At 40.2% G+C, this 16,126-nt stretch overlaps 1 protein-coding gene across 2 annotated transcripts; it reads left to right on the top strand.

Moving 5' to 3' along the window:
• sh3d21 (SH3 domain containing 21) lies at positions 1–14,909 on the top strand. 2 transcript variants are annotated; one of them, XM_080501482.1, is made up of 17 exons: positions 1–147; positions 704–861; positions 959–1,016; positions 1,472–1,581; positions 2,352–2,442; positions 2,520–2,581; positions 2,661–2,700; positions 3,878–3,969; positions 4,365–4,466; positions 4,825–4,876; positions 7,470–7,520; positions 7,623–7,740; positions 8,479–8,647; positions 9,194–9,268; positions 9,399–9,595; positions 10,290–10,353; positions 10,513–14,909. In XM_080501482.1, the coding sequence occupies exons 1-17, from the start codon at positions 132–134 to the stop codon at positions 10,543–10,545; spliced, it is 1,488 nt and encodes a 495-aa protein (XP_080357608.1). In that variant the 5' UTR covers positions 1–131; the 3' UTR covers positions 10,546–14,909. The 2 variants fall into 2 exon arrangements, with proteins under 2 accessions (XP_080357608.1, XP_080357607.1); XM_080501481.1 differs by having other exon boundaries at positions 7,470–7,532.
• The last annotated feature ends 1,217 nt before the right edge of the window (positions 14,910–16,126 follow it).

Here is a 16,126-nt window from a genome sequence, read left to right as displayed (position 1 = left end):
AGAAGGGCCTCGGTTGCCATATCTTACACACTTATAGAGAACTCAAGAGCACTCACTCAGTTCTTGTTCCTCTCGGGTGTTTGTTCACTGCGTCGTGGAAGAATTGCATATTCAAATCTGAGGGAGAACAAATGAAAAACACCATGGGTGAGTCAGCATTATTATTTTTTACTAACATACGTGGGATTTATGTATATTGTTACTATGTTGTGGTTGAAACTTTATGGATGTTATGATTTGAAAAACTTAAGCTGCTTGGTGTTTTTGATTGAAATGCTGATTTAGGGCATTTCAGATTTTTATGCAAATACAGATCACGCCTTTGGATCGGCATTATGAATGCGCAACTTTCATAACCTGAAGGAACATATTTATGTTTGCTGTAACATGTAGGTACGCGTTTTAATTTGTGTTGATATGGAGACCATATATCAGCAGAAACTCCTTGGTAACATGGCTAAGTTGTTGAATGAACAGTTCTATCATGCATCTTCATTCTGTTCAAAAGTATTAAACAAACGATTTATTTTACATTTGATTAGATTTAGAACAACACTCAACAGTTCATTTGTAATCTACGTTTGCTCCGAGTACATGTCCTTGGCTCGCCTTGATTTTGAAATATCCTGACAGATCGTATGTGCACCGACACGCTAGACTGCAAAGAATGTGATTTTCTGCCCTATTTGCGGCTCTTCTGCAGAGGTGCTGGTGTTGGTCGACTTCGAGGGCTCCATGGGTGACGAGCTGAGAGTCAGCATGGGGGATGTGATCAAAAATGTCAGCAAGAGTGCCGAAGAGGACTGGCTATGTGGGGAACTGAGAGGAAAAAGAGGCCTCTTCCCTGCTAATTTTGTCAAGGTTTGCTAAAGTTTGTGGAGCTGACAGGAATGTTACTGCTTGTGCTTGTTCATGTTTTATCTCGCTCATGCTGGCTTATTTTGTTTGTTTACTTCAGGAGATTCCTGCCAATCTGAGAGGCGACAGCCAAAGGGAACCACGAAGCATCAGAACAAGTACAATGCTCAGCTTCAGATATTCCCATTGATTTATATTCTTCACCGTTATCAGCTTAACAAGAAGGAAACTCAACACAAACAATGGATTGAGGAATATCTTTTTCAATATAAATGTAAACTACAAATTTCTATTCAATCTGTATTAATGCCATAATATCTGGCAAGTATATATATATATATATATATATATATATATATATAAAATATTGTAAATCCTGCTTTAAAAATTTGCCACACATTCTATAACTTTACTAAGAAATTATCAGAAAAAAATGGCCACTAAAAAAAGATATTCTATGCATTACACCAATATATAACTCCATTGCATCAATGTTCGAATGCACTCTTGTAAAAATAAATGAAAAGCAGCTTTGACATTTATGATTTAAAACATGTATTGTAATGTTTGTCTATCCCAACGTTCGGTTGGTGACCAGTGTTTATCATTCCAGGCAAGAAGATAAAGCAAACGAGGAAATGTGAGGTTACGTACGCCTACAAGCCCATGAATGAAGACGAGCTTGAGTTGGTTCCTGGAGAAACTATTGAGGTCATCAAAGAGGTGACTTTCTTTTTGCTCTTATCACATTGCCTTGATAACAACAGTGATTCAGTTTTTCCTTCAGGAAGCTGGAGCCGGCGAACGGCTTTGAAAATAATCTTGTAGCTACTTGACATTGTGCAGTCAAGCTTACTGTGGTGCAAGTTTATGAAATCCATGTTACAGGCAATACGCTTATAAAAGATCTGTAGGAGCCTTAATATAGTTTCAACTCAGCGATTCATTGTGTTTATATTTGCCTAAATGGGTTTGATTTGCTGGGATGGATGGGTGGGAATCACTCCATACCCTCCCTGGTCTACATATCCCTCCATAGTGCCAAGTTATGTTAACAGCAAGAAAGAGTTAAAATATTCCCAATAGCTAGTGAATTAAGCTACTTCGCTGGCAGATTATACAAGACATGTTCAATTAATACCTTAAGTCTTATGTAAAGAAGTGAAGCATCGCTTCCAACTCTTAAAGCATTGAAAGTGAAAGTCAATCAACTGGAAGCTCATGCTGCACACCATGTGCCGAACATTAAGTATGAATACTTGTGGAATGCCAGAATTTCATTTAGTGAGATTCTCAAATTATTTTCCTTGCATTACATCTACGACACAAAAAAGAAAAATTTACCTTTTTCTTATCTGATTGCCTTTATTTTCCCACTCCAGTTTGCTGGAAACATCTCTCCATCACTTTTGTCATAAATGAAATGATCCTGTTGAAAGTGTTTGTGCGACTATAAAATGAATGACCCGTTTCTTTACACACTGTCCTGATAGATTGAAGATGGATGGTGGATGGGAGTGAAAAACAGCAAAGTGGGAGCGTTTCCGTCAAATTTTGTCAAGGAAATTTTTGTTTCCCCAAAAGGTGTGTGGTACAATCTTATTTCATGAATTTGGTTCCTATTGAAATCATTACAAATACTTTACTTTTCATTACAACAGAGGTAAAGTATGGTGAGGGCAAGACAAGACCCAAGCTCAGTGAAGCCATGTTCACCAAGAATGTATGTTACACAAAATTAGACTTCTTCAAACTTGGGTCATTATCCTGATAATAATTCATGTGTTTTTTTCCTCATGCAGGGAGCTCAGAAAGCAAGCGTGAGGAACAAAGGAAAAAAATGTAAGTTCACATGCGTATAAGGACACATCAGGGACTACCTGAGGTTTTTCATTCATCAGATGCACAGTTCACATGTTGGTGTGATGCGATTAAGGGAATTTCCCAATCTGACACTCAAATGTTACGCAATATTTTCTCTCCTTTGCCAGACTCATCGCAAAAGATCAGTCCTCGTTAATCCGGTCTTAAAAATGACTGACGACATTCCGATTCTTCTATAATAAACAACAAACATGCAGTTGACTCAAACTCTGCTGAAGTCAGATCGAGGAATCAAATGCAAATTAGTCTAGAAATACAAGCGCATTCCCTTTTTTCCCCCCACTTTGTTTTTCTGTGTAGAAACTTTTAGTCATCTGCATTCTGTTGACTGACAATGAGGACAATCATGTTGTTATGGTGAAGAAAAAAAGTGAGAAATTTAACAAGACACTAAACAATTACTGAAATTAAAAGTAAAGCTGTGTGTGGTTAGACAAAAAATACAGCAAGAAACAAGAGCTTGATTGGTGCAGTTTACCACAAATGGCTTCAAATCTGCTTTTTTTTTTTTAATTGGGAGATGTGAACGAATGTCCACTGCTGGTTTAGATCATGTCCAAGTTAATATGCTGCAATTTAATAATATCATTCTACATTTTTTCAAATGTTGTATAATGACTGAGGTTAAGACTGCCATTTTGTTTTTTTCTGTCTAAAATACTGCTAGTAGGTTAGGTTTTAAGGTTTTAAAAACAACAGATCCCAAAGAAAACATACAAAAGATATGATTTATAATGAAGACATATTAAGTTATATAAGTCAACAGTTTACTGCTTGTGACCAGCATCCCTGAGAAAAACACAGCTCTATTTATATCCTCAAATGTTGTCACCGTGTGAATAGTGGCTATTCGTGTCATTTAACCTGTGTGGTTTTGGGGAGCGGTTAAAATAAATGCTTCCGCTAAACTCCTGATTGTTCTTTGCGCCAAGGATTGCATCAAAGTGATCCTTCAGGGAAGTTTAATGACTTTTATCTCCAGTCAGTCACAGCCTCTTTCCAGTTACTCTTTGAGATTGTGTTATGAAAGCGGAGCACAAGGTGTGTTACTCATATTTATGAAACTTCCTCTTGCTATGACGCTAGTTTTTATATGGATGATGACAATCTCTTTTCTTTGACCATGTCCTCTCAGTGGAGTGCTGCCAAGTCATGTTCAACTACGCCGCCCAGGCGGAGGATGAGCTGGAGATGAAGAAAGGAGATGTCGTTACAGTCCTAAGAAAGGTTCGAGCACATTTAAGATGTTTTTACCATGATGTCATGAGTGTTGACAGACACATCAGCTCCTCTGAGTGCCTGTTGTTCTCCCATGAAGTACGCACAGGTGTCTCCTATCGCTCATCCGGACAAACCGGTTTGTGGAGCTCGTCAGAAAAATCATATGGCTCCGAGTGCAAGACGACACTGTGACAACACAGTCGTGTCAGCTATCCACACGTACAAGATGAATGAGAAAAAAATAAATACATTCTGAGATTCTTGATCCTGAGATTAAACGAGGACAGCAGAGCCATGTTTTGCTCGACCTTCTGTCGACCTTTTGTTTAGAGATTTCACCTCCCAGTGGACTTGGAGCCACGTTTGAGCTTCTAATGTGACTCTTTAATCTTCATCCGAAGGAAACAGACGATGAAGGCTGGTGGGAGGGACAGCTGGATGGGCGTTGTGGCTTCTTTCCTGATAACTTTGTCATGCTGTTACCACCAAAGGACAATCTGGAAGTAAGTGGAAATACAATTCTACTTGACTGGATCCCGCATGTATTGAAGAGGATTTCCCACATTGTGTTGTGCGACTATGAAACCATGGGCGTGCTTCGTGGTAATCAACAGAATTTGCTTTTTTATTAAATGATCTGAAAGTCCAAAATGTCTGTTTCTTTTGAGCAGATAGATGTTTGTGTGACTTTTGCAAGTCCACAGCCAGCACTCAGTGACTCAGGCTTTTCTTTAAACCTCCACCATTTTGGAATTAGTCATTGAAATTTCCCTCTGTGGAAACAGTGTGCAGAATAAAGTTGTTTTTAATGCACATGGACACGCATCAGCCAACCTGTTTTTCCATTTCTTCTCCCTCAAGTCCGGGACTACAAGCCAGCCGCCCGCGCGAAACATCCTAAAGAAAATCACAGGTAAGCAACAGCGTGTTCATGTGTTTTGCACTGATCAAACACAGCTGCACAGGAGCGTTTACTGTTTGATTCTGCAGCGAGGAGCTGAGCTCCACATTACCAAGGTTCTGCTGTGAGTCAGGCTCTCTGGCTGCAGGGGTGTTTAGCCTGGCAGGGAGCTGACAGTTTGGGCTGTGATGGTCTGTTGTTTTAGCAAATGGAGAAATGGGAAACGTGTCATATAAAATAAAACCACCACGCGCCTTCCTATGCACAATTGAACCCACTTCAAATCTCAAACCCAAACTTTTTCTCTGCTATCTACAATTTTAAATCAACAGATTGAAGGCAATACTGTGCTGAAAGATTTAAAGAGACAATCAAGTACAGATTACAGCAAATAAGGACTAAACTTCATGGTTTTGCACGCACAATGATTAACAAGATGATTATTTACAATCTTCGAAAAATCTCCAAATATTTCAACATGAAACGCATTAATCCTTCCACTCCTATCCTGATGCTGCCAATAGGATCTGGCATTACTTCCTCTTACTCAGAGACCGCTTATGAAATCTAGAAACTTTGGCAGCTACTAGAAAACAGAGAAATGGAGGTTTGTGTCCATACAGAATCATCAGTGGCCCCTGGGACTTATCCAGTAGTCATCCAATCAGAGACAAGATTCGCCAATAATTCAGATATTTGTAGCTTCTAAATGCTGCTACGAGTAAAACATTAGTAAAATGCTGTATGTATAATAACGCATCTCATTTTAAAGGGTTGCAATTTACTTCCCTTGTGAAATCTTATAAAGAAAGTTTACATAAAAAGGCACAAATCATGTTCCAATTTTTGACCAAACTAGTAATCTAAAAATAAAATTAAGAGAAAACTACAATCCATGGACCAATTGCAGCCCTTTACTTCATGAGCAACCATCATGCATTTTTTTTTAACATACATTGGACCTTCTATTTAAAGCTTTAAATACTTTACTGTTCATATTTAGACATTGAGCAATCAAGAAAATGTATATAGTGCAATCAACTAAACATTTTTATTACTGAACAAAAATGGCATCCGTGGTGTCTGACACCTTACAATACAATAGATCCCATTATACTGTTTGACCAGCTTTTTATTAGTTTCTTTCATTTCAATGTACAAGTTACATTTTTCTCATTTGCTATTGTAAGTTGTTTATTCAAATAGCAATTGCAGAAGATCTCTTCTGTTAAGTAAATTGAATAAATGCAAAGTAGCATCCTTTGAAACAAGATGTTGAAACTGATTCGCACAGGATGTGACCTAACTTTGAGCTCAACCTATGCAAGAAACTGCAACCTTTCATGTTTGTGTGCATCCCTGCCAATGCTTTGTTAAAGCAAGTAGGCGAGAACAGCGACGTGCATAAGTCAAAGGTGTCACCAAGAGGATCTAAATCTCAGATTATTCGCACGATTTGAACTGCCACCACTTCACCCAGAGTTTGTAGCATTTCCGCACACTATCACTCAAAAGAATTTCACAGGAAGTCTCCAACTACAGAGAGATGGGGGGATGGTTGAACTGGTCATGTGACTCAGTTCAGGAGTCTTGGAGGAAACAGGGGTGGGGGGGGTGGGGGGGGTGCGGAGGAGAGCTCTGTCACAGAGATTTTCACAACCAACAGAAGAAACCGCTCTCGTGCTACTACTGGTCTGTGGATGCTTTTCTTGAGAGGGAATGTTGCACAATGCTTTGAACGTCCAAGGTAGGCTTCCTGTGTTTTCATTCTCGTCGGTACTCATCTCATAGCTGAGTGACTGAGTGAATTCTACTGTGCAAGTTCACTTCTCAGAACTGCGGTATTCATTTATCAGGTTTGTAACTTGGTTTATGAACAGGATTCACTGCTTCACAAAGCTTGCTTATTTAAATTTGTATTTACATTTGTAATCTGATCTCGACGAGGCAAAGTGTAGCTGTTTTCTGTCTGTGAGCTGAGCCAGCATGTCTGTCCCTGATGAACTTGTTGAGACCCTTGGGCAAAGTAACTACAGTGCTATTGGATACAGCTGTGACCTGACCCTCAGCACTGATCTGAGCATCATTACAATGCAACTGAACAACAAATTGCACACCAAACTACACGCTTTCCATTCCCCAAAAAATTCAAATTAGTGATTAACCATTAACAAACCTCTACACTTTCTGTAAACCTTATATTTAAATAAGATTTAGGGGGGAAAAAAACAACATATCATAGCCTGAATGGTGATGCCACCATGATCTGGATGAATAATGCACACCACGAGCTCCGCTATACCTGCAGACTGTGTGAAACCTAACATTTATCAAGCGGGTGCAGATATGCTGAGCATGCAGACTCTCTTATAGCAACAGGAGGCTGCATATCTGTTCATCTTGCTCTGCACAACTTGGGAAATACCTAGCCGTTTAAGAAGACCTCTTACGTTATTGCTTATCGGACAACTTCTCGAGGTGACTGATGGATGGAGATTGATATTTTTCTGAGGATGTCATATTTTTCTGAGGATGTCAAAGTGCTTCCGAACTGGTTTTTGGTATGTAGTCGATATATGACTGACTGTTTTATTTCTATTTCCAGGGAAAAACGAGGCGTCAGCAATGGACAAAAGTGGCCCGGCAAAGACAAAAAGTACAAATGGTGGTGGGTTTGGGGTTTTTTTTATATTCATTTTCTGGGCTTCTGCAAGCTCAAACTGAACAAATTGGAGTAATTTGTTGACTTTTCTTTCAGACGATAAACCAGAGCAAAAGGACTTGAGAAGCAATCCTCCAACCAAAGTCAAGCTGCCATCATTCAACAAGCCCAGTCCGCCTCCCATCAAAGACAAACCAATCAAGGGGTTACCAAAGTGAGTGTTCCCAAAAGTGTCTCCCCCATGCACAAACCCTGAAGAAAGAAATACTTCCCACCCTCCCAACGCAGACACATGAATAGTTATTCATTTGTAGCTTTTTAAAGCAAAAGGCCTTGACAAAATGTCAGGAACACTTTACCCTCCTTCGTCTGGCAGCAGGAGCCGGACCTTTTCTGATCATAAAGGTTTCGGTTGCCGCCACCGGCTGCCATGGTGCCCTTAAAGAAGAATGCTGGGACGTCTGACATTTAGTGGAAACCGGGATGAGTCAGATCGGGCCCAAACACATGAGAGCAGCCCATTTCCTGTTTCCTGAGAGCACACACACGACTAAGAAAAAAAAAACCCGACCCCGTCTTGTTCAGGCCGCTAATAGAAGAACAAGCTTTTTGAAATGATTTCCAAAGCAAATAAGTCTGGACAGGACATTTCTTGAGGTTCCCTGTAAATCCCACGCATTATTTACATGAGCTTATTCCTACAGACTTTTCTATCCAGTCTTATTATTTTAAAAAACTAAACTAAACCAAAACCCTCAAAGTTGACACTTGACTTGGAGGATCCAACATTAATTCCATGCACACTGAAAACAAAACAGGTTCAAAGAAACAAAGAAGACACAAAGAGAGAGACACCTTAAAACTTTAGAAGACCAGAAACCACAATCCATTTCTTTTTCCCTCTGAGAATGCAAAAGCCACAGGTTGCACCAATTTCGTTTTTCTTGTTTAGCCGAACCAACGATGACGTGACTCCCCTCTCGACGAAACAACCCGAGCAAAAGGAGGGCGACCAGTTCGATGGAGTGGACGTACAGACGGAGAAGCTGAGTCATCCGACGGCAAACAGAGCCAAACCGCCACAGAGAAGACCACCGACAGCTCTGGCTGCATCAGCACCGGTACATCCACAATAATGACTCGTATTTACAATGCTTATCGCTTTTTATGACGGCTTTCATGTCCTACCTCCATTGCTTCACATGACCTTTGTAACTGTGGAAATTACTGCACCAGTGTGGCGACTCCCAACTTTACCTCCGACACACCTGTCAAGCTAAGACGCTTTCTGTTGTATGATAAGCTACTGGATGGATGAGTTACACTTTAGGTACACTTCTTTTCATTAAGCAACAAACATAAATTTTTATTCTGGATTAGAAAACAAAATCTGAGAAACTACTATATGAGATTTAGAGATGGTGTCTATTCTTCACGCTGAAGACATTCTTCAATTACAGACATGCCCTGGCATTTAAGAACTACTCCTCACATCCACAGGTCTGATCGCTGGGTTACCATAAAGTAATTAATTCCCTGCGTGTGAAATTTAAGGTTTCTGTTAAGATGGCATTTTCTTCCAAGTCAGCTCTTAAGACATGTTGTAAACTGTGATTACATGCTACATATTTGTACGCTGCATCACTGACACCGTTTTGTTGCTACAGGATGCCTCAGACCAGACAGAACCAGAGCAATCATCCAAAAAGCTCCAGACAGACAGACTGTCTGGTTTGCAAAAGGTTTGTGATAACTAGAACGTGTTTGTTCATTTTATAGTTGGAAAAAAATATTCTGCAATGCATTTGAATGAGTAACCAGTTCAGAATAAGATCCATACAATCCTAACCAGCGGCACATGAACTGCTGTAGGTTACAGACAATCTCCTGCCGTCTCCTGCAAAGCCCGACCCTCAATCCAAGATGCCTCCTCCAACCCGACCAGTGCCACCCAAAGGAGCCGTGGATAGCAAAACTGTGACCCATAAAGATGAGCCTACTGTGGAAAGCCTGCAGGCTGAGCTCAGAGAGCTGACGATGGCTCTGGAGCTGTTTCAGACACGACATGAGTGAGTACTACTCGTCTGCAATTCAGGCATGTTTGAACCAATGCTGCTTAAGGATTCTCCTTCTCTGAGTTTATCCTGATGTTGTTTGAAGATATTGTAGCACATTCAAAGAAATTATTCAAATTAACAGAAAATAATGATGTAAAAACATTGGACATGCCAGTGTTAACATGATTTGCATCTATTTGAACTGCTTTGGAAAAAACCCAGCAGTATAGGTTTGTGCACATTAGCCACGCGATGCTGAGCTATAAAACCTAGTTTCTGGTGATTGAACATTTTGACCTAGTTGTGCCAATCCAACATGCGATTTGAATGTAAGTTCCCATAAAATGTCATCAATCTTTGTGCTTTTCCTTCTTCCGACAACAAGTCAATACATCTACTGCAAGAAGCTTATTGACCTGCATTGGAGTGCATGCTAATAAGTAAACACTTCAGAATCCAAGTGGGAATCTTAGTCACAGCTATTTTAAAACACACTGGACAGATTGACCAGTAATGTCTTAGAAATGGCACTAACAATAATTGTAAGGCAAGTCAACAATCGCCTTCTTATACATGTGCAATATAACATCTATTTCTTCTTCCGCTCATTCATTCAGCTTGACGGGCAAAGCGCAGCTTGGTTGACCTATTTAAGACGTACTCACGTCTGCAACCTCCTTTTTTTGTTTGTGTCTCTTTTGATCAGACGAGACATGCAGGAAGTGAAAGAAGAACTGCAGGAAGAAAGAAGCAAACGACTGGCACTGCAGGTCAGGGAGACGTGATTGCAATTTTGCCGTTTTGGCAGAATTCACACTCATGGTCTGCTGTAGATTTACCACAGACACAAAAAAAGTGGAAGTAATGCTCAGACAGAGCATGACTATCCATAACATTTAAATAAACTGATATATTTCTTGTCCATGCAGGATGAAGTGCGGAGTTTGAGGATGAAGCTTTAATGCCAACAAACAGCGACTGACTGAGCAGGTTGCTGGACACTGCACTGACATGCCCTCGGACTGCAAGATTAACCTTTTTCTGACACCGAGTGACAGTCGGGTGGTGTAATAATTGACAACAAGTTGATCCTGCAGTAGATCTGCAGAACTTATTCAGAAGACTTTGAAATAGAAAGCTGCTCATTCATTATATATTTGAATGCTGGAGATTACAAGTAGTGCTCCTGACTGGGCTATGGTTGGTGGAAAATTCTTGATTTACATAGTTCTGGTTCAACTGTAACCTTTGCTACTTTTACTGTTGTTGTTTTGTTTTTTCCGTAGGCTACTTTCAGTGCCTCAGTGAAATCTGTAATATATGCAGCTGTACATAGGAGGAAATATCATGTTTTTGCAGAGATCTTTAAAAAAGAAAATCCTTGAGGGGCATCTATATGTGAATGTTAATAGGTGAAACACTGCTGTAAATATACGTGGGCAGGTGCATTTATGAAGGGAAATGTAATGTTGTATTAATCCACTGGGTGGCACTGTACGTACGTTCTATCACATTAAGAACAGCAAACTACTTTTCAGTGGAATGCTGGATAGATGAGATGGGGAGAGTAACCTCACATTACGGAACAAAAGAGAATCAGAGAGCTCATTCGGAGCTGCAATCGTTTTCAAAATTTAAGCAGATTTCTTCTGTAATAATGGATAGTGCCTTTATGAATCTTTTTTTTTTGGTTAAAAATCAAGGAATTGTATTGAGTTTGTGGTAATTTATGGAGTTCAGTGAAAAATGCATTTTGTGTCACTGAGAAAAACTGACTCACCCTGAAAGCCAAACACACGGTGACTCACAGAGGTGGAAGCTGTGGGTTGAGAATTAATGAGAGATGCTTTGCACACGCTCACAGAAAGAACTATTCAACGCAGCTATTCAACATTTAGGCCACATTGTCCTCAGAATAAGATTTCCCTAGTTGCGATTTTGGCTCTAAAAGGTGATAGTGGTAGAGGTGGTGGTGGTGTGTCCCAGAGCTGAACGCTGCTGTACATAGGGCACATCTGGGCAACATCTGGAGCTCATCAAACAGCCTGTGCTTCTGAAACGGCCATGGGAACAGGCTATTTTTAAAAAACTATGCTGCACCCTGGCAATCAGAGATAAGGGGTGAAGTGCATGGGACCAAACAAACAAAATGCCAGTTGATGTCTGCACAAATGGGGGATTTTCTTATTCTCAATGATGCAAACACAAGTCAGCATTTAATTCTCACTGACCTTTAAAAGATTTAATATCTCAGCAATGACAGGTCCTGCTTTCACTACAAGCACACCAATCAATCACAATGTACGAATGTATGAATATTGGACTCACTTTCAATGAAAACAGCGCCGTCTGTCTCAGATGATGACAACTCAGGGCAGTGCACTGTAACAGTGATCGCATTTAAAACAGTCACAATGGATCTGTCGGGAATACTGAAAACTGAGTGCTGAAAAGTGAAGGCTTTCCAAGCTTAGAGGTCAGACCCCCAAACCTATCCAGTTGTGCATCTTCAAATCACACATTTACTGTGCTTGTAATTAAAAACGAAGACGTTAGCCTGGTAATGAAATATGTTTTATTCATAATTCACAGGAGTAAGTACGTAGCATGAACATTACTTTTGGCGTCAGCAGCCAAAAATAGTTTTCTGTAATCAGAGAACCACATATCAGTCTTTACTATGTTTGGTTTTGAGGAGATCTTTCCCACGCTGCAGTTCAACTTCATGGATTTTCCCAAACTGGGTATGTTGATGTTCACTTAAATTGTACTGCTCTTTTGTTTCATGGCAGCATATTTATCCCGTGGCTAGAATATGGTGCCTTCTAGGTACATAGATGAGCAGTACAGTTGAAAGGGGGACTATTCAAATAATTGTGGGAGTAGTAAAACATATGTTGGGGCTTATTTTGAGGCAGACATCGTTCACATGAGGTTTATACAAATGTAATTACACAGCTATTTCAATGCCACCAATCTCTGAAAGCCTGTGACCACAAGAGAGGCTCTTCTGGGACCTCAACAGAGAAGACGCCATCAAAACCAGTGTGGGCTCCAAGAAAACCTGAACTTTGTCTGCCCACCTCAGCTCAGTCTGAGGACGACACAAGCGGAAGTTCTTCGTTTTCCTCCCTCTACAAACAGGACCTCCATGCAACACTATTCCAGCTCCAAGGATGGAGGAGAAAAATGCTGACACATGCCGCTCACAGTTGAATACGTTATCCCTTATATGACTGTGCCGATGTGCCAAGAATTCATAGTCTCACTTTATATCAACAAAATGACTACAAGATTGACTTTTGATGTCCAGCAAAAACATTTAAACCTGCACGTGATGACTTGGCACCTTTCTCCAAGTCTTTACAGGCTGCCAAACAATATTTCAGTCAGCCATCACACATGGAACATTTCCATTATACACATAGGAGGTTGATATTGGCCTTTTAAGGTCTGACCTTATAATTCCCTTCAAGCAAGCACCTCATTCTTAACAGCAGAGTTTTTGGAGGCCTGATAACACACTACTCCCAAAACCACATCAAACACAGAGTCTGACACAGGTTATTATGTGGAATCAGTGTGTGGGCTGTTACCCTGCAAGTCAGTACAGCCAGAGAAAGGAGTATAAAGTCTAAGAGGGCAACTTTCACATAATCTACATTAGGAAAATAAGAAATGTCACAAATGTAAATTGCTCTTTGTAAAGGTTATGTTGTAGTTAGTTACCAGCAGTAATAATAAGAAAACTGCAGCAGGGATGAATGTGACTCAGTTGGTAGAGCAGGTCATCTAATATGAGGTTGGCAGTTAGATCGCCCATCCCACCCTGACCATATGTCCAAGTTTCCTGGGGCTCGCTTCCGAACAAGTGTGCAAGCACCTTGCATGGCAGCCATCACCATTTGTGTGTGTATGTGTGTGTTTGAAAATGCATTGGCTGAAACAGAAAAAAGTGCAACACAAATAAAAGTCCATTAACTATTTAAAGCATGCATGCAACTTACAATAAGTGAAGAGAAAGCTGCAGAAATCTATAATAAAAGCTCCACCAAAAAAAACAAGAAGAGCTATAATTGCTAGTGTGAAGATGTCAGAGGAATATGGCTCCGTACCTCCTGTCAGACTAAAGCCATGCTGAGTTTCCAATATTACATGAACGCAATTACATTAATGAGCTGCGGTCACAGTATTGTTGACATATCTGTGTACAGTCTGACTCTTGAGAAAAACCAGAGCGAGTAAGCAGCAAACTAAGAGGGTCCCCTCTGGAAACACAAAACAATCTGATGGAAAATAAGCAGGAGTGCAGCAAAGCTCTATAAACAGCACATATCAGCAGAAGAGGAGTTTATATCAGGCAGTCAGCATTATGCAGGGAATCAGAAATTGAAAGGAGGCATTGCATCAACAAGAATCGAAGCAGAAATTAGCAGCCAGCATGAGCTGCAGACCTCTGCAGCGAGACAATGTCAAAACATGTCAAGAGGACAGCACGATCAGCAGTTTGATGACTTAAAAAGCACTCGGTAATGGTTGACTGCTAAAGTCAGCGAGCAAATATGCACATCATGCCAGTGAAAATAATCCACTGTCAATGTTTAATCAAGGTCACTGCCACCAGTTCAGTGTGTTAATGTTGGCTGATTAGATTGGAACAGAATTAAATAGTCCTGCAGGTAGTAGAGCACAGGCCTGAAGGCAATACTCGAAGTCTGAGGATCAACGCATGGAACCTAAATCTGTATCGATTAGCTGATGCTGATTCATTTGGCCTTTTCTCCCTTAGTGTTTCAGAATTATCCTTCTCTGTGTTTTGTCTTGTGATGGACTGGTGCCATGTCCAGTGTGATTGCTGCCTTTTGCTCATTGTAAACAGGGACCAGCTATAACCCGAAGTTGGACAATATGGCATAGAAGATGGATGAAATGATAGATTCTTCCTAAGCCATCACTCACTTCCAGGCGATACTAGACCCTGGGTCTGCAACAATTATTGTTTTTGAGTTGTTAAGATTTTAAGTACTGAGCTGCAAAATGGGGAGGGGAAACCAAACATGTATTAGGTATATTTGTCAACTAAATGCTAAAACACAATTTTGTGTCGCTGTCACTTTTGTTGCCTCGAACTCAGAAAAGTGCCTCTTATAATAACTGCATCTTGTGCAACAAAGCACAATATAATTTTTTTTAAAGAACCCTTTCTACAAGGAGAGTTTACATGAGTGGCAGGTTGCTGAACATAACTAGACCAGTGGCTCACCAACTGTCTTCTTTGGAGCCCCATCAGATTGAAAGGCTGCAGAGACTCTCTGTTTTGCCAAGACTTTTACAGTGAATCCAAACTGATCTAGATGCTATAGAAAAAGTGTTAATATTGTTCATTTTGACATGTGCAAAAGAAATTGTTGGCAAACTCAGAATAGAAAAAATAATAATAAGCCTACATTGGATCCATGTTTTAAGAGACAAACCTGCAACCAGACTTGCTCCACGTGCGTCTTCTCTTTGTGGTGGTTCACAGAGGCGGGGTCCAACATCAGTAGCAGCAAGTGGAGGTAAAAGCTAGACACACATCGGGTTTAACAATCATTCACCACACGCGTACGTTTTTAGACACTGAAGCCACTTTCCCTCGTGGTTTGGTTTGTATCACGTGCACAGGTGTCACAAATGCTCCGCCTCCACGTGAAGGTGCGCTTGTTATGTTGACCAGCATCGCCGATTCATCCATTTGAAATATGATACGGAATTCAACAGAACGTTGTGTAAGTTATTAAACATATGTAATGCTGTGAGACCGGGAGTACTTGTTTGATATGTAAACAATCAACTTGTTTATTTGAAATGTCGAAACAAAAAGTCTGCCATGAATGGCTTATTCAGTATGTTTAGGTTTGACATTGGATTTGATTTTCCTTTTCAATCAACACTTCTTTTAGTGGACTGAAAAATGGTGTGGGGATTTGCATTGTTTTCCTCTCATTGAGGATCCAAGGACCTAAAAAGGGGATCATTGCAGATCCAGCATCAGAGATCTTTCTGTGTGAAGCTTGCATGTTCTTCCTGGGCATGCATGTGTTGTCTCAGTCCAAAAACATGCATTTAAAGTGAATTTATGGTGATGTGTCCAGGGTGTACCTTACCTTTTCCCAGGTGTGATCTGCTGAGTAGAATATAGTTGTTTGTAATTTGTTGCACTTACAGACTTTTTATTCATAAAGTGGGGTGTATTTTGTACAGGCCTAGTTAATACAGGTCTTTGAAATGACTGTTGTGATGTTGTCTTTTTTTTTAATGTTCTTATATACAGTTTTCAGTAGCCAACAAATTGCAAATAATGTAAGTGTGGGCCAGCTTGTTTGAGTCATTGCCATCAATGAATGACAGAATCTTGAGCACATCATGGTTCAAAAGCACCATTTTAAGATTAGGATTTCTCTTAAACTAAACAGAAAGAAACCAGTTTTTAGTTTATTCCTGGAATCGTTGACAATGTTCAAAATAAAAACAGAATGGAGGGTACTTATTTGGTATGGAGAG

Source organism: Blennius ocellaris (genome assembly GCF_963422515.1).
Source record: "Blennius ocellaris genome assembly, chromosome: 8".
In the NCBI taxonomy this organism is placed as follows: domain Eukaryota; kingdom Metazoa; phylum Chordata; class Actinopteri; order Blenniiformes; family Blenniidae; genus Blennius; species Blennius ocellaris.
The sequence above is the reverse complement of the archived record's forward strand: the minus strand, read 5'-3'. Positions and strand labels throughout refer to the sequence as shown.

Coding starts and splice junctions, on each gene's coding strand:
- sh3d21 (XM_080501481.1), top strand. Junction 2,701..3,877: donor GAGGAACAAAGGAAAAAAAT/GTAAGTTCACAT, acceptor ATGTCCTCTCAG/TGGAGTGCTGCCAAGTCATG. Junction 4,467..4,824: donor CACCAAAGGACAATCTGGAA/GTAAGTGGAAAT, acceptor TTCTCCCTCAAG/TCCGGGACTACAAGCCAGCC.